This window comes from Populus alba, chromosome 10 (genome assembly GCF_005239225.2).
Source record: "Populus alba chromosome 10, ASM523922v2, whole genome shotgun sequence".
In the NCBI taxonomy this organism is placed as follows: Eukaryota; Viridiplantae; Streptophyta; class Magnoliopsida; order Malpighiales; family Salicaceae; genus Populus; species Populus alba.
The window spans coordinates 8895050-8921234 of NC_133293.1; the positions used below are offsets into that span (position 1 = coordinate 8895050).

At 31.6% G+C, this 26185-nt stretch overlaps 2 protein-coding genes across 2 annotated transcripts; one reads left to right on the forward strand and one right to left on the reverse strand.

Moving 5' to 3' along the window:
• Window positions 1-3747: 3747 nt before the first annotated feature.
• On the reverse strand, window positions 3748-4986 carry LOC118048849 (probable glutathione S-transferase). Its single transcript, XM_035058679.2, has 2 exons — window positions 4512-4986; window positions 3748-4301 (listed from the first exon to the last, which is right to left on the reverse strand). The coding sequence occupies exons 1-2, from the start codon at window positions 4827-4829 to the stop codon at window positions 3948-3950; spliced, it is 672 nt and encodes a 223-aa protein (XP_034914570.1). The 5' UTR covers window positions 4830-4986; the 3' UTR covers window positions 3748-3947.
• A 2581-nt stretch (window positions 4987-7567) lies between these two features.
• On the forward strand, window positions 7568-10751 carry LOC118048848 (malate dehydrogenase). The gene is made up of 7 exons (XM_035058678.1): window positions 7568-7756; window positions 8258-8416; window positions 8551-8726; window positions 9020-9297; window positions 9386-9521; window positions 9604-9715; window positions 10404-10751. The coding sequence occupies exons 1-7, from the start codon at window positions 7714-7716 to the stop codon at window positions 10496-10498; spliced, it is 999 nt and encodes a 332-aa protein (XP_034914569.1). The 5' UTR covers window positions 7568-7713; the 3' UTR covers window positions 10499-10751.
• Window positions 10752-26185: the final 15434 nt, after the last annotated feature.

Consider the following 26185-nt stretch of genomic DNA (forward strand, 5'->3'; position numbering starts at 1 on the left):
CAACTAAACTGAATGCCATAGCTTAGTGTACCTTTGATATATCTTATAACTCTTTTCATAGCCTTGAAGTGAACTTCACTTGCACAATGCATGAACCTGGATAACAAGCTTACAACATGCATGATATCAGGTCTTGTAGCTGTGAGGTACATCAGAAATCCAATCAAGCTTCTGTAAGTTGCTACATCTACTTTATCAGCTCCATCTTCTTTATAGAATTTTTCTTTCATGTTCATAGGCGTAGGCATTGATTTGCATTCTTCCATTTTGAATTTCTTCAAAATCTCTTTGGCATATTTCTATTAAAAAATAAAGATTCCACGCTGGTTTTGTTGCACTTCCATACCAAGAAAATAAGACATTTCACCGAGGTCTGTCATTTCAAAGACATTCATCATTTTTGCTTTGAATTTGTTTATCATGCTTGGATTGTTTCCTGTAACAAAAAGATCATCCACATAAAGTGAAACAACAATGTAATCAGAGTTTGAATTTTTAATGTATAAGGTTGATTCACTCAAACTTTTCTTAAAGTCAAGTTTGAGTAAATGCTCATCAATCCTACTATACCAGGCTCTTGGAGCCTGTTTCAATCCATATAAAGCTTTCTTCAATAAGTAAACCTTTTCTTCTTCACCTCCTACAACAAATCCCTTTGGCTATTCCACGAAAATTTCCTCCTGCAGATAACCATTCAAGAATGCAAACTTCACATCAAGTTGAAATATTTTCCAATCTTTTTGAGCTGCAACTGCTAGTAGCATTCTTATAATGTCTAGGCGTGCAAATGGTGCAAAGGTATCTGAAAAGTCTACACCAAAAATCTGTGCATAACCTTTAACCACCAATCTGGCTTTGTGTTTGTTGATGGTGCCATCAGCATTCAACGTTGTTCTGTAAACTCATTTTACTCCAATAGGCTTTTTGTGTTTCGGCATGTCCACCAATTCCCATGTTTGATTCTTCTCAATCATCCTCAGATCTTATTTCATTGCATTAATCCATTTTGGATCATTCTTTGCTTCTTTAAATTCTGCAGATTCTAATATAGCTACATTGCAGCTTTGATAAATGTCTGTAAGCAATTTAGTTCCTCTGACTGGTGCTTCATCAATGTCATCAATATCCTGCACAATCTCCTGACCTACACTTTTTCCTACATCTTTGAAGTTCCACTTTTCGGTTTCAATGAATTTGATGTCTCTACTAATTATCACCTTTTCTGTTTGAGGTTGAAAAACTCCATAGCTTTTCGTAACACTGCTATAACCAATAAAGATGCCAACTCCAGCCTTTTTATCAAGTTTATCTCTTCTTACCTGAGGAACATAGGTGAAGTATAAGCAACCAATAATCTTTAAATTCTGGAGTGAAGGTTTATAACCATACCAAGCTTTATATGGAGTCTTGTTTTGTAATGCTCTTGTTGGCAGCCTATTCAACAAGAAAATAGCAGTGCTCACAGCCTCTGCCCAAAACTTTTTAGGTAAATCTTTTTCAAATAACAAACACCTTACACCATTTTGCTGAGGAGTGTAAGCTGTAGTATATTGATGTTCAATCCCTGCATCATGAAAAAACTTGGCAAACTTGTTTGATGTGTATTCGGTGTCATCATTAGATCTTACAACCTGAATTCTATGACCACCTTGATTTCAATCCAGTTTTTAAACTTCATAAAAACACTTGCTACCTCAGTCTTAAACTTTAGGAAATAAACCCAACACATTCTTGTATAATTGTCAATGAAAGCAATATAATACCTGTTTTCATTTAGTGATATTGTTTTCAGAGGTCCAGCAACATCAGTATGAATAAGTTGAAGCTTTTTCATTGCTCTCCAGGCCTTGTTAAGAGGAAATGGAAGTCTATTCTGTTTTCTATATTGACAAAAAGAACAGACTGTGATTTCTTCTTCCAGCTTTGGCATCCCTGCACCATCTTCTTTTTCTACATCTACATCAATGTTGCTTGATTAAAATGCCCCAGCCTCTTGTGCCACAATTCTAACTGATTTGTTGTGCTTAGAAAAGTAGTTGACTCCTCTTCCATTCAGTCTAGTGAAACACTTTTTCCTTTCATCTTTATAGTGAATATTTCTAATCCAGCAGGATCAAAAATTGAGTAATGTTTGTCTTTGAACACAACCAAGTATCCTTTTTCAAGAAGCTGACCAACACTCAATAGATTTTGATCAATTTCAGGGGTAAAAAGAACATTTGAAATGAGTTTTATACCTGAATTTCCTTCAATAGCAACAGTTCCTTTTCCTTTAACAGGAATATATTCATCGTTTCCAATTCTGACTTTAAAAACACTTGATTTGTCAAGTTGCTTGAATAGATTTTCATCATTTGTCATGTGATTTGTGCAACCACTATCTATAAGCCAGCAATCACTTGCATGTTTGCTAGCAAAACAAGTGACCACAAACAACTGCTCCTCCTATTGTTGATCTGTAACTTGAGTTTCACCCTCTTGTAGGTTAGTTTTGCTTTTGCAAATCTTCTCCATGTGTCTCAATTGATTACACTTTTTGCATTTAATATCATGTCTCCACCAACAATATTTCTATAAGTGATTTGTTTTCTTATAGTGTTGGCAAGGAGGAAAGTTTCCAATTCTTTTGCTGCTACTACTGGCTCCCTTATATTTATTGATCTTCCTTTTGCATTTGTCTCCTTCTTGAACATGCATTTTAGCTTGAAAAGCTCTTTCCATGGACTCTTCTTGCCGTATTATCCTTCCATTGATCTTTTCCATGGCTTCAACGGCCAGTTTTATTGCCTTCTCCTTCTCCTCTCCCATGGAGCACATTGCAATCCATGCACCAACCAAAATCTTCAGAAAAATAGGAAATTAATTGAAATATTGGCATTGCAAAATCCAAACCCTAATGTTTAATCGCACACCCACTTTTATATATTTGTGTCTCTCTTCAAACTGGCATCGCAAATATCTTTCCGACACAAAATGTTAACTAATTAAATATATCAAATACTAACAAAATTAAAACCCACTTTTTTTTTTTGGCTTAAGAAAGAAGAATTAGGAAATCAATTGATGGGAAATTTAAAATATAGGTGAGGAATTGAATGGAACTAAACTAAGCCGACGTGTCCTCTAATTTTATGGTGTGGGCTAGAGAGCGCGTGGATGGTGGACCCAAAACCGCCTTCAACTTCATTGTTAAGAAATTTGCTTCTTCTTCTTCTTCCTATCTATATTGATTTGGTCCCAAGGCCCATGACACAAAAACCCAGCTGCAATGTAGATTATTTTTAGAATATTTTTTAATTAAAAAATATATTAAAATATTTTTTTTATTTTTAAAAATTTATTTTTAATATTAATATACCAAGAAAAATTATACTGAACAAACACCAAGTTATTCTACTATAAACTACAAATTAATATTCTATTTGGGTATCCCACATTTGATTTGTTACCATATGATTTTAAAAATTCAAGCCGTGATCTATTACATCCGTCCTCAAAAAGTAGGTGGAGTAGAAAGCTATTTGTTCTTTCTCAAGTAACTCTTTCTTTATCAATGCAAGCATAAGGGATAATGTAGCTTTTTATATTTAGGGTAACCTCTTTTTCGGTCCAATTTATACACCAAATTTCAATTTGATCATTAAAATACCAAAAATTCCCACTTGATTCTCGTTCATGTTTCTCATCTAAACTTTGTAATTTATGAAATAAAAAGACGTCATTTTATGCCAATTCTCTCACAATAACTCTAAGAACACAAGAACTTGATTGAGGATTTCAAAAACGATAAATTTGATTACAAAATAGGGTGGGATCTAATTGAGAAACTGGTAACAAGTTAGGGGCTAAAGTGAGGTTGCCCTTTATTCAACTTGTATTGCATAATACAATTCAGCTCTAAATTTATTCTGATAGGGAGACAAGCATAGTTATATAGCCAATGGCCATCAAGTCCTGGAAGCAAGCTCTATGCTTCGACTCTGGAAATAAATGATCATCTTGTCTCGAGGTGGTAAGTTTTCCTTGATCACAGGATGGTCGAGAAACTTGTTCATCCATGAAGTTGTTGCTGGAAATTGCAGAGGATTTACTATCTTCATGGACCCAACTTCTTCCCACACTGGCAGCCAGTAAGACATCCATCCCATTGCAATGTCCAGGTAGCCAATGTTCTCTCCTCCAAAAAATTGCTTCCCTTTGAGCTCTCCCTCGATCTTTTCCATGGCTTCAATGGTCAGTTTTATTGCCTTCTCCTTCTCCTCTCCCAGGGAGCACATTGCAATCCATGCACCATCCAGAATCTTCAGAAAAATAGGAAATTAATTGAATTGGCATTGCAAAATCCAAAACCCTAATGTTTAATCGCACACCCACTTTCATAACTCTCTTCAAACTGGCATCGCAAATATCTTTCCGACACAAAATGATAACTAATTAAATATATCAAATACTAATAAAATTAAAACCAAGCAATTAACAAATCAAGCGGATGCTATGCAATAATCAATCACCTTCTCTTCAACAAATTTACTCCAAAACCGTGCCATGGCTCTTTCGTAAGGATCTTGAGGCATCAGTGGAAATTGTTTCCATGTCTCATCGATAAACTCAAGAATAACAAATGACTCAGCGATCACTTTCCGGCCCTGCAGAAGCACCGGAACTTTTTTATGGACAGGATTTAACTCCATGAGCAGAGAACTCTTGTTGAATATATCTTCCTCTATGTACTCATAATCGACACCCTTAAGCTTCAAAGCCCATTCTAACCTGCGAACGAAGGGGCTAGCCCAGAACCCCAAAAGCTTCACCTGCTCTGTGTTTGCCATCAGAGTATTTTTACCTGCTTCTTGTTCCCAGCTGCTTGTTGAGCTCTTTTATATAGAGGCATAGTAGAGGAGTAGGAGTGGGCAACTTGTAATTAGAGTTAGAATTTCAATAAGAGAGGGTTAAAGTAGAGAAATTGTTTTCTTCAACACCACCAATAGAACGCGAGGGCGTCCATCACGAGGTAGAAAAATGTGGTTACTTTGATGATGGGAGATGGACCCGTAAACGACATGTTGTTTTCTTGGACCTTTTCTTTCAATATTGCGTTTCTTCAAGGTAGTCGTCCCTACAAGGCAGCGACTAATCTGTTTGTTCTTGCTATGCACATTTTCATATATTTTTATATATGAATTTTGAACCTACCTCCGCCAAACAAGGGCTAATGATCTTTCTAGATACATTCAATCTAGGTTTCTAACTGGTTTATCTCAGTGCTTTCCATGTGGGTTGTACCCAAATATCTAGAAACTATTCAGTATTCTCATTAAATTTAGTATAATAATTTAAATTTGAAAAATCATGATTCAACTCTTTGATTAGTCTAAGTTTTAAATTAAATTATATAGAAAATTGCTTTGATATGATCTTGTTGATTGGATAAATTGAAAAAAAAACAAAAAAAAATATATGAACTTGTTTTAAATCGACCCTATATTTTTTTAGTTATATTTATAAAACTCAATATTAAATTATAAAATAATAAAACAAAACCAAAGTTATGGATCTATCACCAAAAAGCCCAGGCATGTTGGGCAGAGACAAGTCTAGCGTTTGGGCTTGTATTTTTTTTTTTACTTTTGAACAACCCCACAAACAATAGATTGATTGTCTCATAAAAGCAAGTATTGCATCCCCACAATCTTGATGCGGCTTCAACATTAAATTGTTAACTAAACACTTGAAAATTTTATGAACTTGTTTTAAATCGACCCTATATTTTTTTAGTTATATTTATAATATTATGTCTTTTTTTAAAAAATAAAATATTCACGATTCAATTATCTCATTCACAAAATTACTTGGAACTATTTGATCTTAGTAAGATAGATGATCTTAATATTATAGATATAGAGAGATTTTGTTTTGTTGATATAATGGATATAAAAGATTAAGTATTTTATGTCGGATTTATAGTTAATCCAATCTATTTATACATTCATTTTTCTATATTAGTTGACCGCTAGCTATTGTTAGCATAATGAATCGAAGAAGAAAAGATTGATGGTGCAGTTCCATTTAAGCATTTCCAGATTGCAGCAACCAGCTGAGAGACAAAACAAGCTCAACCTCAGTGAAGACGGAATATGCTTCCATTTCCTCAACAGTGACCTGAAAATGGAATCGGGAAATTTTCAGATATAATCGAATTGCAATAAACCTAGTGGTAAATAATCATGGTAGAAGGATCAAACATACTTCATCGTCCCATTTTACATTGCATTTACCTTCTTAATTGCCTCAACAAGAAGCGTCCGGTCAGGTCATCAGGTATGCCAGTTCCTCCAGGTAGCATGTCGTTTCCCCTCCGCTGGGGCAGGTGTCTCTGCAGTAATATCACAAATCCAGTGAGAGAGGAGGTGCAAGCATTTGAAACTTACATGTAAAGCTGCTGAAACATAATTAATAGGAAAACTTCGACAGGTCAACAGAAGACCAGAACAACCAGGATTTCTAATCAAGTAGACCGGAGACGTCAAAAGCAGAATATCAGAAACACTTTTGAGATGCACATTAGGCTTCGCGAAAAGATTTTAGAAGAGTATGGATGCATGCGTTCAGAGGAAAATTGTTTTCTTTTGTTTTTATTATATAAGAGTTTATTTTTCTTCTGAAAATTGTTTTAAGAACTAACTTTAAATGAGGAAGATGAGCGTGCGAAATGGTGATAGAATCAGACCGAGAAGCTCCTAGTTGGGAACATAACGACATCTCGTTTTAACAAGCTGATAACTATGATATTTGATGACTATGTTTTTGCTAAAAATATATTTTTGTAAGATATGCCTTCAAGGTCGCAACGTTATATGATATGGTATTAAACTATAACAAATGCTATTATTGGGCTTATCTAGTAAAATTCTTTACTATGACCACAATTTTACATCTTCATTAGGTGATCAACAATGAGATCGGACCGCTAATGGACTTAAAACCTGTTTGAAATTGTAATATTAGTTGTTATTTAAAATATTTTTTATTTAGAAATGAATCAAAATGAAGTATTTTTTATTTTAAAAAAATTATTTTTAACATCAGCATATTAAAACAATATAAAAATTAAAACAAAAATATTTTAAAACATGATTTATACCACATCTCCAAACACACTTTAAAACCATATCCTAAATCTCAAGGGGACATGTGATACTTTGACATTTAACCTTATTTATTTAAAGAGATGTTTGAAATTATATTTTAAATGATGGTTTTTTTAAAAATTAAATATTTTTAAATTACTTTTTTATATATATATTTTTAGACCTTAATGTGTTAATATAATTTAAAAAAATTAAAAAATTTATTTTAATACACTTCTAAAAACAAACATTTTAAAAAACAATAAATCCTAAAATAATTCGGTGCAACCAACGACAGCTCAACCGAGAGCTAGCAATCGCTAAATTGGCAAACGCGTGATGTCCTTTGTCCGCTACATATTTTTTCAAAAAAGAGAGAGTCAACAAAACGACGTCGGTCTTCCTAAACTAACGACCTTGTACATATCCTATTATTCCCTGGCATTATCCATTTCGACACGCACAAAGAACTCCTTCTCTCGCTCAAGAATAGCCTCTTTCCACTCTCACTGCCTCTCACTTCGTTATCGACGAACGATCTTAAAAGAACCGGTTTTCCGCTCTCTGTCTCTCTAGATCTTCACCAATGGCAAAGGAACCCGTTCGCGTTCTCGTTACTGGAGCTGCAGGTACTATAACAAAACTAAAAACAAAAACTTAACTCACACTAACTTTGCCACAGATCTATCACTGATGGTTGTTATTGACGATAGACCTAGAAAAATTATTGATCTTAATCTTGTCGATATTGATCTAGTGTAACATGCTCATGACTAGATTGAGTTTTGAAGGCGAAGTTAGTTGAATCGATTATTACTATTACGTGCTTCATGTAATTAAGAGTTGGCGGTTACTGTTTGATGCGACACTATTTCAGAGTCTGTTTTAATTGAATTGCACGCTTCATTTTAATGATCGTGTCTTGATACGTGTAGATCTGCGATTCAATTAAAATTATTGATTGTGATCGCTCAAGTATTATTTGCGATAATGCATAAAGAATCAAATTGTCTATGTTTTTTTTTTTTGTTAATTCTCATTTTGTTGATATCAATTCTTTAATGTACGCGTATAGCTATTTGATTTATAAATTGCAATGTAACAAAGTGAATGTGCGGTTGGGTTTGCAGGACAAATTGGATATGCTCTTGTCCCCATGATTGCTAGGGGAGTGATGCTTGGTCCTGACCAGCCTGTGATCCTCCACATGCTAGATATCCCACCTGCAGCCGAGGCATTGAATGGTGTGAAGATGGAGTTGGTAGATGCTGCATTTCCTCTTCTTAAAGGTATCTGCCCTTCATGTCCCTTTTTAAAATGACCAGACAAGTTGTCGAAGAATGATTTTTTTATGGTGCAACATGTGGGATTGTGAGGAATTAGTTGTTTGATCACAAGATCTGGCCCAAAATATTTGCAACAGGTGTTGTTGCTACAACTGATGTTGTGGAGGCCTGCACCGGGGTTAACATTGCAGTAATGGTTGGTGGCTTCCCAAGGAAGGAAGGAATGGAGAGAAAAGATGTCATGTCTAAAAATGTGTCTATTTACAAGTCACAGGCTTCTGCTCTTGAGAAGCATGCAGCTGCAAACTGCAAGGTACCGTGTTTCAAAAAATTAACAAAAAAATCTGTGTTTGGGTACTTTGCTTAAACGGTAATTGGATTGTGTATTGTTAAATAGAAACACATGTATTTAGACTGAGAGAAATTCGTGGGATCTATTGAGTTATAATGGAAATACATGTCCTATATATTATTTTTAGTTTGAGGCATCCTGTGAAATTCTAGCTACTGTTACATGTATGAAACTGAACGTGTTTAGAGCTGCATCACTTGAACAATTCAGACTTAAATTTCATTTTAATTATCGTTTCTTTTTGTTATCTTCAGGTTTTGGTTGTTGCTAACCCAGCAAACACCAATGCATTGATTTTAAAGGAATTTGCACCATCTATTCCTGAGAAAAACATTACTTGTTTGACAAGACTGGACCATAACAGGGCACTTGGTCAAATTTCAGAGAGGTTGAATGTCCAAGTCTCTGATGTTAAAAATGTGATTATTTGGGGGAATCACTCATCTACTCAGTACCCTGATGTCAACCATGCCACTGTTAAGACTCCAGCTGGGGAGAAACCCGTGCGGGAGCTTGTTAAGGATGATGCATGGTATTAATGATTGTATTTCTGTTTAAACTCTATTTAAGTATTTTCGAAAGTTGTGGATCACAATGGTAATTGTATTTCTTGGTTTAAGGTTGAATGCAGAGTTCATCACTACTGTTCAACAACGTGGTGCTGCAATCATTAAAGCACGAAAGCTTTCAAGTGCATTATCTGCTGCTAGCTCTGCTTGTGACCACATTCATGATTGGGTTCTTGGAACTCCTGAGGTTTGACAGTGCTCTACCTGCTTTCCGATGTTAAATTAATCTTGTCGCGTTTTGTGGTATGATTTTATTCTCTTTAATGTAGGGCACCTGGGTTTCCATGGGGGTGTACTCTGATGGCTCGTACAATGTAACCGCGGGTCTAATTTATTCCTTCCCTGTTACTTGTCAGAATGGAGAGTGGAAAATTGTTCAAGGTATGGGTGTCCCAAATACATACCACTCATTCGTCATGATTTTATGCCAATGTATGAGATTATAATAGAGTCAGATATTATCTATTTTAAGGGCATTTTGGTAATGTGTTTATGTTTTTTGCTGGTGCTTGCATATATTTTTATGATGCAGCACTTTTGGATCTCTACAAGCCTTCTCTTTCTCTTGTATCCCATGCAGTGCACTCCTCTTTTCTGTTCAAATTTGTTATTTTCCATATCCTTAAGTGGATTTTGTGGAAGGCTTACAAAAGTAAATTTTTAGTGATGAAAAATGTATTATTAACCTCATTCATTCTATTTTATGCTGCCATTACATTTAATAATAGGTCTTAATATACTTGAGGTATGTCAGCTGCAATGCATGTATATGCTATGAGATTTAGTTTTTAGGGAATCATGATATATATTAATGATAGTAGAGTTTTGATTCTCTTTCTTTGGTTCTTTACCCAACCATATTGTGGCTGGAAGTATAGAAAACCATGTTTGAAACTTTTATTTGAAGGATATTCTCATCTTGTTTTTTGCACGAGCAAGCAAAATTATATGTTTTTCTTTTAATTTTGCCTTTGTACGAAAAGTTTGTGGTAATTCAGTTCATAACTATCTTGAACTTCAGCTTTCATGGATGATTACAACTGTTTTATGGCCTCATTCTGTGACTCAGGTCTTGGCATTGATGAATTCTCAAGGAAAAAGTTGGATTTGACAGCAGATGAGCTTTCTGAGGAGAAGGCTCTTGCTTACTCGTGTCTCACTTAGATGCTTGTTTCCTGTCATAGGCATGGAGTAAGTGGGCCTCTCACCTTCCAAACCAGCGGGCAGTGTTAAGTTTTTTAATAAAGCTACTGTTGTTCCTAGATGAGAGCTGCCTCTCTGGATCTTACTTTGTTAAGGGCTATCATAAGATATGAGGATGTTTGAATTTTTGTGGTGTTTCATCGATTGAAAGTTCAATAGTTGCATATACACTGAGTTTTCAGAGTAATTATTTGACAGCTGTTTGTGTTTTTGAGTCTTGACGTTCTTTCTCCTTTGAAATGTGATACTATGGGTACCTGAGATTCTCCAGACCACTGGCTGATCTGTGGTGTGACCTGACACTTGTTGGGAGAGCTGACAGTTGTGTTGGATAGTTCAAACCCTTGAATATCTGTGCCTATCCTCGTTTCTGGGAAACTGAAAATAATGGATAGCAGTAGAATTTTTTGAGCTTGATGCAAATTTTACCAGAATTCAGTTCACCTATTTTACCTCGTCCTCCTGTTTTTGTCGTTTTGGAACCTCGCAATCTAACGCGCACTTGATGACCCAAGCATGCTGCACACTGCAATTTGATGGCAGGTTCAGGTATTACAGCTGTAAACTTAAGATTCATAAGTGTAAAGACCAATAACTAAATGATGATAAACAATCCCCACATAAGATTTCAGTCATAATATGAATTACTATCATGAATATGAATGCCATGCCTGATCTATTCTTACGCGTATGCATTGCATTGGATGAACTATTTGCGTCTTGGGGAATAATGTTTGATGGAAGATGATGTTAAATATCCACATTTGCATGGTTTTTTATGGTGGTTAAAATAGAAGATATGTGGGTTGTTTTACACTTTCCAACAGGGAATTCTCGTCGTCCCATCTTTTTTCTTCTTTTTTTCAAGTGGTTGCCAATACACAGAATTTGCACCATAACCTGACCCCTGGAGGTAGTATTTAGAACACTATAACCAGCCAACAGGTAAAATAGATGGAGGTTTTTTTAACTCTAATGTGGATGACATGTTCTACTGTTATATCACGAGGCTGGTGTTCTAGTTATAAGGATATTTTGGAAATATGGTCTGACCTGTGTGTTAAAATTTTTTATTTTTTTTTATTTAAAATTAATATATTTTTAGTGTTTTTTTTATTGTTTTAATGCGTTTATATCAAAATTAATTTTTTATAAATATATGTTTATTCGTTATTAGAAAAATTGATCAACGAAAAACATTTTCTAGTAAAAAAAAAATTTGACTTGATTTTTTGTTTTTGTTGAAGAGTTGGTCCAGTGGTGTTCATCGCTTATCAGCTAAAGCTTATGAATATCTCCGGAGTCCTTCTACTCAGGTGAATTGGGACGGTGTAGTATGGGAAACCTGGTCTCTGCCGCGATACAATTTCATTCTATGGCTTACGATTGTAGAGAAGCTTAAAACAAAGGAAAAATTATATTTCATTCCATTGGACACCTCCTGCTTGTTTTGTGGGCAAGCTGATAAATCTCACCAGCATTTTTTCTTTGCTTGCAGTTGGACATCGTGCTTCTAGGGGAGCATAAAATCCTGGCTACGTATACATCGTTGAATTTCGACTCTGACCAGTGCTATTTGAGGTCCTACCTCTTGGAGAAATAATATTGAAGCAAGAATATAGAGTCTCTTTAGGACTCATAGTCTATCTAATTTGAGAGGAAAGAAACAAGAGGATTTTTTAATCCTCTTGCATCTCCATGGAATCTTTCTTTCAAAAATTCCAAGTGATGTTCTTCACAGTTTTTCACTTTCATGAGAAGAATCACAATTGTCTTAATCTTGACAGATGTGTTGTTATTGCCTAACCTATGTTCAATAATTTTTTATAAGTTGAATCATGTTTGAATGGTTGATAATTATTCTCTCCTGGTGTCTACTCTCCTAGTTGGCTTCTACTTGGTCTTAGTATGCAATGTTGAATCTTTGGTTTTTGTTTTTGTTGGCGGGTGGGTTCGGAATGGTCTGGCTTCTCTTTTCTTCTTGATATGTTGTTGTGGTTGGATTTTTTGGTGCTACATGACTTTTTTGTTGGTTAACTTCGACACCTGTTCTAGTTCTAGGTTCCTTAGTTAATCAATTTTATTTATATTTTTTATGTTAAGGGATCTTGTTTTCCTTTCCAACTTTGCATTGTAATCTGTTTATCTTAGCTTAATTTGCTTTTCTTGGGAAGATGTTCCCCTAGGTTTTACATATTTTTATATGTGACTTGTTGGTTTCCCAGCTCTGTTTCTTTTTTTATTTTTATATATACTTACATTTGATTAAAAAAAATAGCTTTATTTTCTAGAAAATGTTTTCCTTTTATTTTAAGCGGAAAACACTTTTTAAGAGTTGTGAAAAAAATTAGAAATATCATATTATTTAATGATTATAACAAAAAAATCGAGCTAATCTTTAAAATTAATGACCAAGATCATGAGACTGAGATGATCATGTAGAAAGTAAAAACAAAAAAAAAAATCACAAATAAAATTCTCAATAGTCAATTTTTTATATAGAAAAAAATAATAATTAAAATAATAAGGATCAAGTCTAAGGTAAAAATTAATAAAGAAAATAACGAGGAACTAAATTAAACATATAACTAAATTAAGAAAATGATATAAAAAAATAGCAATAAAAAGAACGAGTGCTACAATTAAATAAAAAATTAAATAAAATAAAATGTTGATTAAAAAGAAAATAAAAATTCAAAACAAGTAAAATAATAACAATAAAAAAAATAAAATTAAATGGGAGAACAACTATGAATTTTAGCTGAATTAACATGAATTTTAAGGAGAAAAGTAGAAAAAAAAAACAGAGGAAAGAGAAAAAAATCCTCCAATCGCCAAACTGCCACAAATATCACTAGATGCGTCACCCCATCAGCTGCGTTGTCACTGGTTGCTTTGAACAGTACAGCAGTTGGGTGTTCTTGGCCACTGTAATCCTTCGCACGCGCTGCCGGAATTTCATGCGCTGTCAACCTTTGCACGGGTTTGATTTGATTGCGGTTTTGAATTTATCCGATTCGTTTATGAAAAGGAAGCACCGTTTCTCAGCAATTTGTTCCATGATCATCCTAGTCTAGATTCGTGGCGTCTAGATTCGTGGAATTTTGACAACTCTAGTAGAAAGTTTCCGTCCTAACGCTTTCACTCGGAGTTGTTTTCCAAATCAATTATTGTAAAAAGCAAGAGTTTTGTTTGTCTAATTTTTATGTCCAATTCTTTTATTATTTTAAATATCTAGTTATTTTTTCATGGAAAAATCTTTTTGGAAAAAAGAAGAAAATTATAGTTGGAGATTGCAAAACTAATTTCCAAACCCAACAGGGGTGTTTGTCACAGTATTTTAACCGCAGTTTTGTATTTTTTTTATTTTGATATATTAATGTTAAAATAAAAAAAATATTATTTTAATATATTTCAAGATAAGATATATTTTAAAACATAATATCTATCATATTCTTAAATAATTAAAAAATATATAATTTAATATATTTAAAAAACCACACTTTAAAAAATAATATATGTATTGGGTCTAGAAAATCAAACCAAGCAACACATTTTAAAGCTTTGAAAAGTCATTTTTGGTTTCTAAGGAATAGTTATTTCTAGAAGAAAATATTTTTCCTTGGGGTAAATCAATCAATTTCTTTAAAGATTTGAATGATTGCAAGGAGAATCAATAGTTATTTCTAGAAGAAAATATTTTTCAAATCAGTCAATTCCTTTAAAGATTTGAATAATTACTAGGAGAACCAATAATCAACTGAGGGCACAGGCTGATGCCACAATGCATCAAAAAAAGTTCTTAATGAATTTGTGTGTTTTAAAGTGTGGTTATAATTATTTTTTAGAATATTTTTTATTTAAAAAAAATATTAATTTTTTATTTAAAAAAATATTTTTAATATCAATATATTAAAATAATTTTATTATTTTTTTCATGATGCATGTAAACTTAGTTTATCAATCCACTAGTTTTTGACAGGCTAAAAAAAATATTATGCCATCCGGAATTTTATTCAGACAATCGGGGTTCCAATTCTACCTTGAGATTTCAAGAATTATATATATAAAAGAATTGTGGATTAGATGGCAGGTAGTATATTGGCCACGCTACGCAGCCGCGGGTTAGAGAAAAAAAAAATTAAAATGCAATAAAAAAATCTACTCATATTGAATGATGTTATTATTTAATATTAAGATAAAATCTATTAAGTTAACATGAGTTAATATGCAAGAATCGTGAGAATAATCTTCAATAAAAAATACAAAGTGAAAAACTCAATTTCTAATTAGTTGAAAGTTGAAGGATGAAAATAATAAAAAATAATACCCAACTAAAAAAATCTACGTGAATTCAAGTCAATCAAACAAACTTATGATGAAAATCATGTATATTGTTGGACACAATAAATCTTTTATACCTGATATTATTTTTCATTTAATTACATGATGATAAAGCATATGAGGGGTTTCTTTGTATGAAATATTTTTTAAAAAGAAAAGAAATTGTGTTAACACGTGTTGCTAAGATAACATGAGCAGATCATTGATAGAAAAAAAGATGAAATTGTATTTTTTTTTTTTATGTTTTGAGCTAAACAAGAAAATAGATCATTAATAACAAATGGTAAAATCATATTTTTTTTAGATAGAGGAAAAAACAGTATTAAACAAAAAAAAAATAATACCTTGAATGCTATGGATGAACTTATAAACTTGTGACTTGGTTCATGAATTCAATTGGATTCGATGATTTTTTTTGTCAATTTTTTTTAACCCAAACATAAAACAACAAAACTTAAAACGAAAGGAAAAAAAAAAAAAAAAGCCTTGACACATTGGGTTAAAAAAACTAGCCCAGCCTGTGCTTTTATGCCTAACCTTAATTTTTTTTTTTTAATTTCTTAACAGGCCTCTCACCAAGATTTTTTTAAAATAAGATAGCAAACGACGCATTGTATGCTTTGTGCAAAAATCCAACAACCAGAGGTCATTGGAAAAATGAGGTGTCGATTGTTTCATTTAAAATATCATTTCAATTATTTTTTTACTCAAAACACTTACGAAACACTTTGATAAATTTATCTATAACCTAAAAAAATAAAAAATAAAAACAGCTAAAAAATCCAATATCAACCTGACTCCAAAAGTATTGTCACGATCAGACCTTCTCAGACTAGTAGAAGAAAAAAAACACTTAGATTAAACTCCTCTCGTTAAATGGAACTCATTAACACTGATTTTAACTATTTTAGTGGCTAGAATCCTTGTCAACGACCACATTCTCTCTTTTCATCATAATCTAGTGGTCTTCTCTCTCTCTTTTCTTTAACAAAAAAGATTGAAAAATAAGGGAAATAAACTGTGGTATCAAAATTAAATTTCTAAAAATTAAAAAGACTAATCACCTATAAATTAAAAATATATATGGGACCAAAATAAACTTTTTTTCATAAAGGTCAAAGATGCCACCTCGTCTATTTGTTTTTCCCACTCTGGTCTTCTATCTTTTAATTCAATACTCTCTTAAAAAAACATAAATTAGGTGTTTAATTTGTGCTCAAAAGTGTTTAATTATGCAAATAAAAAGTTTGATGATCAAATTAAATTTTGTTAAAAAGAATATTATTCTAATCCATAATAATATGTGAAAAAATAAGAAATGGTTTAAGCTAATTGAAAATTTCAGAAGTCTTAGTTTCTGTTAATAATAATAATAATTACTTGGCTACACGTCAAATTTTACTGTATTAGTTCCATTTTTACTCTATCAATTTCGGAAAATTCAGAATTTCAGGCAGAAGAGTGACATAAATTAAGTGCCAATTAGATGTAACTTCGCTCTAATTTTAGCCGCCAGAGTGAATCGAACCCTGAAAAGGAATTTTGAGCAAACCATTACAAACCAGTTCATCCTTACCGGATCAGTTTAATTTTAGTAATAATTAAAATATTAAGAATAAATAAGATATATTTATCAATTATACTTTATATAAAAAAAAAAGATTGCTCACACTTAACAAAATGCTCTAAATACAAAATAAAAATTGTTCAAGATTTCTTCTGGGACATATAAAAAATAATAAATATATATATATATATGCTTAATTTAATATTTTAAAAGACCTCATTATAGTTTCTGCTCTGCTCCAAATAGTTTACCTCTGCGCGAATTACCTTGGTAATTATTTTATTCCCTGAGATTTAGCGAAAAGGTGGTGCCAAAATTTAATTTCATAATCAATATCTGGAACGTAACCATAATAGCATTTGACATTAATCCAAGTGATGCATTCCTATTTCCAAGCAGTCCATGCAACTTGATGATCGTATCGTCTTCTTCCTTGCTGAAGTTTCCTCTCATAATATCTGGCCGCAAATAGTTTATCCATCGGAATCTGCAACTCTTCCCACATCTCAGTAATCCTACAAAAATAGAGGGAAAACATAAAAACATTAGCTATTTATGCAATAGAGAGAGACAACCAGCCACCAGGACTTTCCTATATAGCTTATTAATTAATTAATTTGGTTCAAAACTCTCATAATAAATTTGCTTTGACAGAAATCAATCTAATTATCATGTAGTATAATTAATCACTGGGTAGTGATCGATTAACGTGAGCCAATGACGCTACAAGTTAGAAGCAGCCAGAACAGCTTTCAAAATATAACATTGGGAAAATCTTGTTTGTTTTTAAAGATTTCATGTGTGTGAGGGATGCTGCAAGGAAAAGGTTTGTATTGATAAACTTAAATTTAAAAATACAAATATCTCTCCTAAAATTTAACATTCCTTGTACTCGGCTAATAAAAGAACTCACTTTTTTTTAAACTCGGTTATATTTTAGATTTTACACTCCTAAGATATATAAATTTTTTCTAAAAATTAATAATATTTTCATTACTATTAATATTATGTAAGATATAATAAAAGAACTCAATTTTTTTTAAACTCGGTTATATTTTAGATTTTACACTCCTAAGATATATAAATTTTTTCTAAAATTAATAATATTTTCATTGCTATTAATATTGTGTAAGATATAGTGTGTAAAAATTCTTTAAAGGCTTTGTATATTTTCATCTATATTATATATATATATATATATATATATATATATATATATATATATATATCATAGATATTTTCTCTTATTAATACATATATCATGGGTATTTCTTATCAATATTAATACATATATAAGAGATATTAGGATAATAATACATTTTAGCTCCTCATCTTCATAAAAAAAACTTATGAGCTATAAATATACCATGAATCCTTTAAATAAAAGGTTTAAAATTTTTATTCTCAACTGTATTTTTTTTTAAAAAAATATCTTTCAATAATATTATTGCATTGTCTCTAAAAAAGTTACTAACTTAATCATCAAAAAATTCTTAAATTTATAAAAAGAAACTTTTTGCAGGTACAAATATCTGTTTCCAATTATATTGGCTAGATAAAATAAATCAAATTGTTAAAATCAATAAGTTAATTGATTATCTAAAATATAAGCCTTGTACCCAAGCTACATACTTGAATTTTTTAATACATCATCAGATATTAAGGTCACTGGTACCAAAATCAAAATGACATAAAAAACAGAAAACAAAAGAAAATGGTAGGTTACACAACCCCGAGTTTACAAGCAAGAGACGATTACTGTTTCTAACAAGAGTCAAGAAAGTCAACGAAAACATTTGAAATGGCAAAGCTTGGAGGCCACTTGCATTTGCAGGAACGTGGTTAATTCGATAATTACAATAATTTGGATCAAATTCGCAATTGGATTGAATTAATTGATGAATTGTTAAGGAAAATATTACTTTGTATCTAAGTTTCTTTATTACTAGAAGTAGAAGGTCATATAACATGAACACAAGAGGAGATTTCTCAGTGTACATGCACCCAAAAATTTATTAGGTCTCCCAATAAAGAAAAAAAAAAAGCGTTCGAAAATCAATACCAACACACCCGTTCTTTCTTCGTTTAAATTTTTAGGTCTACAATCACAGCTGATTAATTATTTGTAAGTGTATATTTCAAAAAAAAAAAAAAAAAAAAGCTATGCTAGACTGGAATGATGGGGGTACACTCTTAGGTCGTTATTGATGGGGAAGCATGCGAGGTTAGCTTATAAGATCAAGACGATATGATCTGAAGGTACTTGGTGTAATTTTCTTGGTCTAAAAAATAGGCCTTCCCATTTCCACGTCATTTCATAGCCAAAAAAACAGGAAAAGAAACTTATTATTAGTCCACTCATGGACAATACACAAATAATCATAAGCACCTTAATTACCGGAAGACATCCTATGGACTTTTCAATGTCACATATGGTTGCATTGGTCACCATTCTTCGTATAATACACAGGTTCCATCTTTCTATTGGTATGAAAAAGTACTTAGAAAGGTATCGCACGTTATACTACGAGCCAACTCAAATGTTTTTTCAAACTAAAAATTGTCAAGATGATGCAAGTGTTTCTAAAAAAAATTAAAAAAAAAAATTGAGATTTGAATCATTAACTTTATTGTGTTTAATAAACAAGGCTAATTTAATAATACAAAAAAATAAAATAGCAAAAGAACTAACAAAGAAATTAACAAAAATAGTTTTTTTTAAAAAAAAAACTTGACACGAGCCCATCTAAGTTAACATGTCAAATCAGCAACTTGGTTATGATATTACGGTAACCCGTCAAAAGCAAACTAAAACTATAAAACTATAAAACTCAATTATTCAAAAAACTCAACGTTGACAGGTAAGTCAACCCGAGTTAAAATAAAAAAAAAAGATTGAAAAAAAAAAGATTGGATTCAAGTTTAGTTAACCTATTAACCTCACGACCATGAACATAGGATTATGATAATCCCATAAAAAGGAAAGTGGAAAAAAAAAAACACAAACATCAATTCCTAATAAATTCAAATATTGAAGGCTTGAATTGAAGAAAAAAAACATAGATTTAAAAAAGAACCTAAAAAATAAAACCAAAGTCAACCTTTATTAACCTTTAAAATCCATGATCCTGGGACTAATCTAATATAAGACAAACCCTAAAAAAAAATGAAGTAAAATTCTCAAACTATAAAATATTAAGGGATAGAATTAAAAAAATATATATCTTAAAAAAAGGATCCAAAACAAAACAAATAGTAATAAAAAGAATAAGGACCAAATTTGATATAAAAATAAATTAAAATCAAATGTTGAGGCATGAAATTGAAAAAAAAAATCAATTAAAAAAATGATAAAAAAAACCAAACGACAATCAAAATAACGAGGATCAAATTGGATAAAAAAATTAAATGAAACCAAATAATAATGAAAAAAATTCAAGAAAAAATAATAATAATAAAAGATTAAAAAAATAAATAGTAATCAAAAGAATGATGATCAAATTGTATAAAAAATAATGACATGACACTTTTATATTTTGGCATGCCAGCATGAAAATTGAGGATAAAAGAGAGAAAATAAGGAGTAGAAGAAGAAAAATCCATCGGATCCCAGCCACTGTTATGTAATGTAAACATGCTTGACCACTAGGAAGAGCACATTGAGACACTTATAATATTGTTGCAAAAAGCAGTGTTTTTCCATCTAATGACATTGTGTCTTCTAAAGATGATGAAGGAATAACATCAACCACTTTTGGTTTTTAAATTATATTTTGTATTTATTAAAATATCAAATTACCCCTCAATTAACTTGGTTGTAATTAAAAAAACAAAAACTAGAATGAAAATACAAAAAGGCCATTGGATGCTAATTTAGAGTTTTTTGCTTTTAAGGATAATTTAGTCATTGCATTAAACTTTAAAAATATTAAAATATCGGTTTGTCATAATCAATATTATAATGACTAAAGGACATTATGAAAAGATCATATTACTTTTTAAAACTACTTCAATGATTTTTTCTTGAAAAGAAAAAATGATTATTATACTGTTCTAATTCATAATGCACCGAGTTTATGTCTACTATGAAAATCTAAGATCTTTTTAGTTTTTGTTAAAGGTTTGCACATAATGTACAATGTATATCAATTCCATAATCATATGTACTCTCTAACAACATTAAACCATAACTTGTTAGGGCATTTTTGTTTAGCAACACCAATTTAAAAAAAGTATTGAAAAAGCTTCATGTAACACCCCCATGATCATTATATGAACACATAAGATAACCTATAATATAACATATAAGAAGTGTGGAATTATTATTTTTGGTATACTATATCCTCGGGCACTCGATCTTGCACCCATCATTAGTATGTTTTATAGCCACTCACATGCATCTTTTAACCCAAAACATTCACAAATAAATATTATACACCGAAAATATAATGAAAAGAGATAAAATATTAAGAATCACAATCTTAAGTCTATAAGGAAATAAATATTTCATCATCATTATTGTGACTTTATCATAAAAAAATATTAATCCTTAATAATTCAACAATTAGACTTATTACAACCTTTCAAGAACTAACATGATTTTCATAAAATATAGAAATCCTATAGCTAAATGAACCAATAAAGATAAGTCCTACAACTAAAAAGGTTTATCATGTCAAATCTAGTTTCGAAGAGCACAAGAGGAACATGTAAAAAATAAACATACTAAGAATTTAGAATAAAATTATATTATGACGTTAACAAATCAAGCATATATTAAACTTTAGTAGTAGTATGCGCCAACCACAACCCTTTAACTCAATATCTACCACATAAGCCCCTAAATCTTGGGCTAACATTTTCGTATAATATTAGACTCAAATTGATGATTTTCACACAAGAATACCAAAATGTAAGCTTAATAGTAAAGATCATTATTTCCAATCTTTCTTAATCCCATTTTAGGGCTCATTGTCAATAAATATTGACCAATCCTGGATTTTACTTAACTTCCACACTGAAGATGTATACCCAATACTTTCTAGTCTTTACTCATGCAGTTTATTATAATTTACCCACCACCCCATACTTTTGGCTGGTATGCTAAATCTTATTATCAATTCCCCATTTCCTCATGGGCGACCTGAAATAACAATTTAGAACCTCACTCTGTGTGTTTCGGTTTGGATTTTTATGTGCGGGTGGTCAATGGTGAAGGTGATGCAATTGGTGGCTGGTTGTGTTTTGCGGCGGCTTGAAATTGAGTTGTTGTTAAGAAGAACAAAGTTGCTGGAGGAGAGGCTGAAAACCAGTCGTTGTTGGTGTTAATTAGTGGTGCTTTAGGTGATGAAGGAAGTGATGTGGTGGTCTTCGTGTAGTTAATTCGACAGTGAAAGACATGGGAGAGAAAGCTTTGTTATGAAGGCTTTCATGGTGATGAAGGAGCTTTTGGTTATTGCTTATGAAAGATAGAAGCTAGCTAGTAAGGAGAAAATAACGGGGTATTGTGGGTGTCTCAGTTGGTTCAATGGTGGAATGTTTGGCGTTAGTATGGTGGTTATTTTGAAAGGATGAAAGGTAGTTATTTTGGTTAAAGATGGAAGGAGGTTGTGCTTATGGTTGCAAATGGGTTTGTGGCGAGTAGAGAATGACTATTTTCTTGAAAAGGGTGGTGATTTGGAAGGTGAGATTGCAGATGAATGGGTCTTTTTCTCTTCTTCTTCTTCTTTTTTTTTTTTTTTCTATGGGCAACAACAGCTAGGTTTAGGTTTATTGAGGGCTAGGGTTTTTTCATATGTGGGAGATTTAAAGAGAAAAGTGTGGAAAGATGTTTTTTATTATTATTATTATAGTTTTGGTCTCCCCTCACCTTATGGGAGATAATCATCTATTTATAAGTGAAATTTTTTTTCTTCTTTCCTAATTACTTGGTTCAACAAGCAATCTAAATACATTTTAGTACTTTATTTTCTTCCTTTTCATTTTGGTTCTTTTATCCAAATATTTTTTTTTATTTTTTTTTATTTTGATTTTTCTTGAAAAAGGCAATGTTAATGTTGACTTGATGAGAAAAATTAATGATTTTAAAAATGGCTCGTTAAAAGCTGAATACATTGAAAAAAAAATTGAAATTTAAAATTTGAATTCTTTTGAAAAGACGCTGAAAATGCTAAAAAAAAAAATACATCAAAAATCAATTTTTTTATTTTGAAAATATTTAAAAAAAAAGGGTTAAAACTTGGGTTATGACACACCGTGTGTGGACAGGAAGTGTGACCCACTTCGATCATCATTTATAACCTTCCTTAATATCATTAGAATTATCTTATCAAGATGGTTTTGATGGTACCGATACTGTTATAATAAGAGCTTAGATGTATTTTGAGGGTTTCTTTCTTTCATTTTTGTTTTCTCTTCTCTTTTTATTGTAATTGCTTACTTGTTTTTGGACGAAGAGTGTAGCCCTACTTTAGTTACTGTTAGTTACTTTTCTTAGTGTCTTTAGATTCGGCTCATCGAAATTTTTTTGATGATATTAGTAGTGTCATAATTAGAATTTATGTGTGTCTTCATAGTCTCTTTCATTTTTATTCTCTTATCATTGTAATTTATACAGCTTATTTAATAATTTTTTGAAATGTTGTGTTTTCCATCTATAACAACTTTAAATGATGTGTATTTTAATCACGACATACAACTATATCGGTAATTCTTTATTAAACCATGCTAATTTAAAAAAGAAACAAACTTTTCAAGGATAATAGTGATTTTTCAACTGTTCCTTCCGACTAACCAAAGAAAAATGAACCGTGAGACACATGATCATTATAATAAATAATTGATAATCGGAAAGACTATCACCATTTTCTGTTTTTTCGGTGAAAAGGAAAACAAGTGGAGTGAAATTATATTTGTTTGTTTTGAGTAAAATCTATGGCGTACGTTGCCAATTAAAAGATTCTTTAGCAGCGGACGACGCTGCCTTTTTCGGTCGTCAAATCATTAACTGCTGGTTCTGCGATCGTGAGTGCATGGATTTCACTGTTGAAGAGGCCACTAATTACTTTAAAAATGGGTGGCGTTATCTTTTCAAGACCCCCATTTCCATTAAAGTTGCTGGCCATGGGAATGCTTTCGGCGTCCATAACATCAGACCTCGAATGGATGATTTCTTTTATTTAAAAAAGATATGAACCCTAATTTTGGGTTTAAGAACAAAATGAGTAATGAGTCCGGAAATACTAAAAATCCGATTCATTACCATTGCAATCGACTGTAAGTGGTAGAGATAGCTTTGCACCGTAACTTAGCTTCGTTACTTCATTATTGCTTTCATGGGATGAGATTTGTAACATTAATGGGTTCAAAATTCAGTAAGGGTCGCTTTGAAAAATGGCAGAAAGAAGGGACGAATTTGAGCAGTTAAGTTTAAGCAGCCAAATTGAAATTAAAGGACTCGGAAGCATCAGTGTCAGCCTGCCTAGAACACCGAATAGCAAGAGTGCGTTGTTTTGTTGTAAACTTCTTGAGAGATTAACTTAACATTTTAAATTTATTTTTTATTGATTATTAATTCAAAATTTATAAATATTAAATGCATTAAAAATTTATGTGGTTATTAATTTTAGGACCCGTAAGATTAGTTGAGGTACGCGCAAACTGATTTAGATACTCATGTTAATAAAAAATATATATTGTTTGTTTGTCTGGTTAAAAAATATTTTTGAAATTTTTTAAAAAAAAAATTTCAAGATAACTTTTTTTATATTTTTTGAAATCATTTTTATATTTTAATATTAAAAATAAATTTTTAAAAATAAAAAATATATTACTTAGGGATTTTTTCCAAAAAAAACAAGGGGCTCATCATGTATTCACAGGTCTCTAGTAGTTATTTTTCATATTAATTTTACTTCTTTAGGTATATAGTTATTTTTTTAATTATTTTTTATTTAAAAACTTATTAAAATAATATATTTTTTAATATATATATATATATTATTTTAATAAATTTTCAAGAAATATAATTTTTAACACGACACCAGACATAATATATTCTTTCCTTGTGGGATTCGTGTTTAGATTTTAGCGGTACTTGCAACAGTTATTTATAGGTGTACGCGGGTCTTGGTTAATTTATGCTCTGTTTGGCTGCCAGAAAACGACTCCACGGGAAACAAATTTTAAGAGCAGGCACCTCTTAATATTTCGCTTTCTGATGGAAAATGAGCTGGGAAAACAAACAAGCCTCGACTAAACATACAAAGTGCATGGTATCAGACAGTATTTGGTCTTTTTTTTTTTTTTTAGATTAACGTAGGTATCCGGGTTAGCTTGCGCGCACCTCGACTAATCCCACGGGCTCTAAAGTTAACGATTATGTAAGCTTCTAGTGGCCATCATATGAGCAACCTAGGGTTCGAACTTGAGACCATAGAGGGAGCAAACCTTTTAGTTCCAAGCTTTTATCATTAGGCCACCACCCATATGGTTAGTATTTGGTCTTTCTTGTGTCATTAATGTGCAATTAAAGAGCATGTTTGTGGGTTACGGTTTCCTAAACATGGAACGACACTGTGAGCGTGTTTGGTATTGCGGTAGCTGTTGTGGTTATGGTTTAAAAAAAGTTGTTTTATAAAAAGTACTTTTAGTTAAGGTTGGTTTGAAAAAATAGATGTTTGGTTAAAACCGTGTTTGAAATTGAGGTTGAATAAAAAGTAGTTTAATATGTTTGGTTAAGAGTGTTTTTGAAATTGAGGTTATAAAATAATTTAAAAATATATATATTAATATTGATGGTTTTTAATTTAAATAATATCAATTTAACTATTACTATTATGTCATGAAATATATAATACTTTATATTAAATATTTTTTATTGTTTCATTAAATTATTTATAATTTCACTACGTACGAAATTTATCGGACAAGAACTACAGTTTCCATGGTTTTTTGAGCGTGCAATAAAATCAAGTAAAATATCATTAGAAACAAAATTAAAATTACGATCAAATTCTACAAATATCACGCCATCATGTAATCTCCTTTTAATTTATCTAGTGTTATTAAATAATATTAAACACTAATTTTTTTTAATAAAACACAATTAAATATTAAATATATATATATATATATATTTTTTTTTGCAGAGAGTGAATTTTTTGTAGAGAGTGAATTAATTCACTCTCCACACAGACAAGGAGAGCACCTAAAAGACTAGGGGAAGAACAAAGGAAAAACAGAAGAGAAGAAAATGGTTTCAGTAGGCCAGCCCTCCATCACCGTCATCATCATCTTCAAGTGTAGCAACAATTACGAAGACTAGGGGAAGAACAAAAGGAAAACTGTTAAGAACAACCATCGTGGTTGTACAGAAGGAAAATGGTTTCAGCAGGCCAGCCCAGCTGTCTCCCTCGACGCCTTTAGCAGCGGCACGCCTAGGTAAGAACAACCCTCATGGTTTTCTCATATGAACAAAGTCCACCCATACCCGAAACACCAGTCAAGGAAGGAAGATGGGATCAATTTTATGAGCCCGTTTACTGTGTTTATAAACACAGTTGCATGAATAGGAAATGAAAAGCATATAATTTTTGCTTCAGCAAAATTGAGTTTTGAACGCAAATAAAAGTGGGGTCCATGCATGAAAACTGCGGCTTATTTTGTAACCAAACGATATGTTGGTACTGTTAAATAAAAACGCTGCCACAAACGCTTAGCCAAACAGGCTCTGTGAC

Bases quoted from the DNA above. Each gene is read 5' to 3' on its own strand.
- LOC118048849 (XM_035058679.2), bottom strand. From the start codon at position 4,829: ATGGCAAACACAGAGCAGGTGAAGCTTTTGGGGTTCTGGGCTAGCCCC. The intron at 4,302-4,511 runs GTGATTGATTAT...ATTTTTCTGAAG, and splicing joins GTAAATTTGTTGAAGAGAAG to ATTCTGGATGGTGCATGGAT.
- LOC118048848 (XM_035058678.1), top strand. From the start codon at position 7,714: ATGGCAAAGGAACCCGTTCGCGTTCTCGTTACTGGAGCTGCAG. The intron at 8,417-8,550 runs GTATCTGCCCTT...TATTTGCAACAG, and splicing joins TGCATTTCCTCTTCTTAAAG to GTGTTGTTGCTACAACTGAT. The intron at 9,522-9,603 runs GTTTGACAGTGC...TCTTTAATGTAG, and splicing joins GGGTTCTTGGAACTCCTGAG to GGCACCTGGGTTTCCATGGG.